General features: G+C 37.0%; 1 protein-coding gene across 1 annotated transcript; it reads right to left on the bottom strand.

Moving 5' to 3' along the window:
• Positions 1–710: 710 nt before the first annotated feature.
• LOC132254907 (secreted RxLR effector protein 161-like) lies at positions 711–1,574 on the bottom strand. Its single transcript, XM_059741968.1, has 2 exons — positions 1,142–1,574; positions 711–796 (listed from the first exon to the last, which is right to left on the bottom strand). Exons 1-2 carry the CDS (start codon positions 1,572–1,574, stop codon positions 711–713), a joined length of 519 nt encoding a protein of 172 aa, XP_059597951.1.
• Positions 1,575–3,153: the final 1,579 nt, after the last annotated feature.

The following is a 3,153-nucleotide window of genomic DNA, read 5'->3' as shown; positions in this document are numbered from 1 at the left end:
TTAATTTATATATACACTGGAATCTCCTGATTAAAAACAATGAGTAGAAAAATAATAGCGGAAGCATACCTGAATCCATTGAAGGAGAAACCTTATAGAAAAAAAAACCCTTTGAGATGGTCTTCCAATTCTAGCCACTAGATTCTGTGTCAATTTCTCTCTGAGAGGATTTTCAGAAATTGGAATGCGTAGTCGTAGAATGGGGACCATAACCCTATTTATAAACTGCTAGGGCAGTTTTAATTTTATCACAATTATATTTCTGCCCCTCATAGAAATAATAATTGTCTAATGGTATCTACACAATAATCTCATGACAATTATACCCTTAAGCCAATTAATCAATTATTAATTAGATCACTATATTTAGGCTTAATTAAATGATAGCACACACATTTTAATTATTTACATGTGTGGCCCAAATTATAGATTAATTACAAAAATTAATCTAACAATCTCCCACTGGGCCACATGCATATGTAATCAAATAAATGTGTTTAACCTTATGAGCTCAAAATTTGCTATCATGTCCTTAGGGTATATCCGAACAATCTCGTCCATTAACTATAATGACATAGGATCAAGGTGGCCTTTGTTACATCAATTGTTACTAGACCAATCAATGGTCACATATATCTGCACAGCTAAATGACATAGATCAATCATGAGTGCATAGCATGGAAATTACATGCAATGTGATCTATTCATGCCTATTTCCAACTGGTCCAACTTAACTTTACTGAGATCAAATCTTTAGCATAATTTAACAGAGTGCAATAAAATGAATACTTTATTTCTGCAGAACACAATCCAAATGTATAGATAAAGTCTAAACATAACATAGAGCAATATACAATAAATAATACAAACTCCCACTAAATTTGGATATCCTCAAATGAGACAACACCCATATGAGCAGTGTGCTCATGAAAGACCTTGGGTGGTAATCCCTTTGTAAGCGGATCCTCTATCATGGAGTTTGTTCCAATATGCTCTATGGATATCTGTCCACTCTGTACTTTTTCTTTTACAACTAGGAACTTGATATCAATGTATTTTGATTTTGTAGAACTCCTGTTGTTATTGGAATATAAAACTGCTGATTTATTGTCACAAAATATCTTCAGTGGTCTTTCAATACCATCCAGAACACGCAGCCCAGTGACAAAATTTCGTAGCCATATTCCTTGATTGGATGCCTCATAACATGCTACAAACTCTGCTTCCATGGTGGATGAAGTTACGAGTGTCTGTTTGGCAGACCTCCATGAAATTGCTCCACCAGCCAACAGATAAATATAGCCTGATGTGGATCTTCTACTGTCTTGGCATCCAGCAAAGTCGGAGTCGGAATACCCAATCAACTCTAACTGATCCAATCTCCTATATGTAAGCATGTACTCTTTTGTTCTCTGTAAATATCTCATAACCCTCTTGGCTGCTCTCCAATGATCCATTCCAGGGTTACTTAGATATCTGCCTAACATGCCAACAATGTACGCAATATCCGGACGTGTACATACTTGAGCATACATTAGACTCCCCACAGCCGAAGCGTAAGGAATCTTCTGCATTTCTTGACTTTCTAAACTATTTTTAGGGCATTGATTAAGACTGAACTTGTCTCCTTTAGCGACAGGGGTATCACCTGGTTTGCTATTTTGCATGCCATACCTTTGGAGGACTTTATCAATATAGGTCCTTTGTGACAATCCTAAAATACCCTTAGAACGATCTCGGTGTATCTGGATTCCTAAGACAAAGGAGGCATCACCAAGATCTTTCATCTCAAAATGTTTTGATAAAAATCTCTTGGTGTCGTGCAATATGCTAATATCATTTGTGGCTAGCAATATGTCATCGACATATAAAACCAGGAAAATATACTTACTCCCACTGAATTTGTGATACACACATTCATCCATAAGATTTGCCTCAAAACCATATGAGACAATAATTTGATGAAACTTGAAGTACCACTGACGAGAAGCTTGCTTGAGCCCATAAATGGATTTAGTCAATTTACAAACCATATTCTTTGAGTCTTCGGACACAAAATTTTCTGGTTGTACCATATAAATTGTTTCATCAATGTCACCATTGAGAAACGCTGTTTTAACATCCATTTGATGTAACTCAAGATCATAATGTGCAACTAGTGCCATGATTATCCTGAAAGAGTCCTTCGTAGAAACTGGAGAGAAGGTCTCTTTGAAGTCAATTCCTTCTTTTTGAGTAAAGCCTTTAGCTACAAGACGTGCTTTATATCTTTCTACATTACCATTTGAATCCCGCTTGGTTTTAAATATCCATTTACAACCAATGGGTTTCGTACCAACTGGTAATGGGACAAGTTCCCAAACTTTATTGTCTTGCATAGATTTGTACTCTTCATTCATGGCTTCAATCCATTTCTGAGAGTTGGAACTTTTCATGGCTTGCTGGAAGTTGATTGGATCATCTTCCATCATTCCACTTTCTACCTCACGTTCCTGGAGATATACGATATAATCGTCCGAAATTGCATTTCTCCTCTCTCTAGTGGATCTCCTTAATGGCATATTTTCTTGAGGTTGTTGAGTTTGTTCTTCAGAAGTAATGTCCTCATTTGCAATTAAGGGTTGAACAATATTGTATGTTGGTTGAGGATCCAAATTTACTTCTTGATCAATGATAGGTAGTGAAACCTGTACATTATCAATAGCAATAGTAGATCCCTCTTCCTCCTCAAAGACAATATTCCTAGCCTGATTTCTCCCCCCAAACTCAACATCCTCAAAAAATGTTGCAGTTCCCGTCTCAAAAATTGACCTAATAGCAGGATCATAAAATTTAAAACCCCTTGATCGCTCTGCATAGCCAATAAAGTAGCTGCTAACTGTTTTAGAGTCCAATTTCTTTTCATGAGGCTTATAAGGTCTCGCTTCAGCTGGACATCCCCAAATATGAAAATGCTTTAAACTGGGCTTTCGACCCGTCCAAAGCTCATAAGGCGTTTTAGCAGCTGCTTTAGTTGGCACCCGATTTAGGATATAAGCTGCCGTTTTGAGTGCTTCACCCCAGAGTTTTTCGGGTAAAGTAGAATGACTAATCATACTCCTTACCATGTCCTTAAGGGTTCGGTTTCGTCTTTCTGCTACACCATTCATGCTA

This window comes from Vitis vinifera, chromosome 13 (assembly GCF_030704535.1).
Source record: "Vitis vinifera cultivar Pinot Noir 40024 chromosome 13, ASM3070453v1".
Classification (NCBI taxonomy): domain Eukaryota; kingdom Viridiplantae; phylum Streptophyta; class Magnoliopsida; order Vitales; family Vitaceae; genus Vitis; species Vitis vinifera.
Note: the sequence above shows the minus strand (reverse complement) of the source record. Positions and strands in the feature narration are given on the sequence as shown.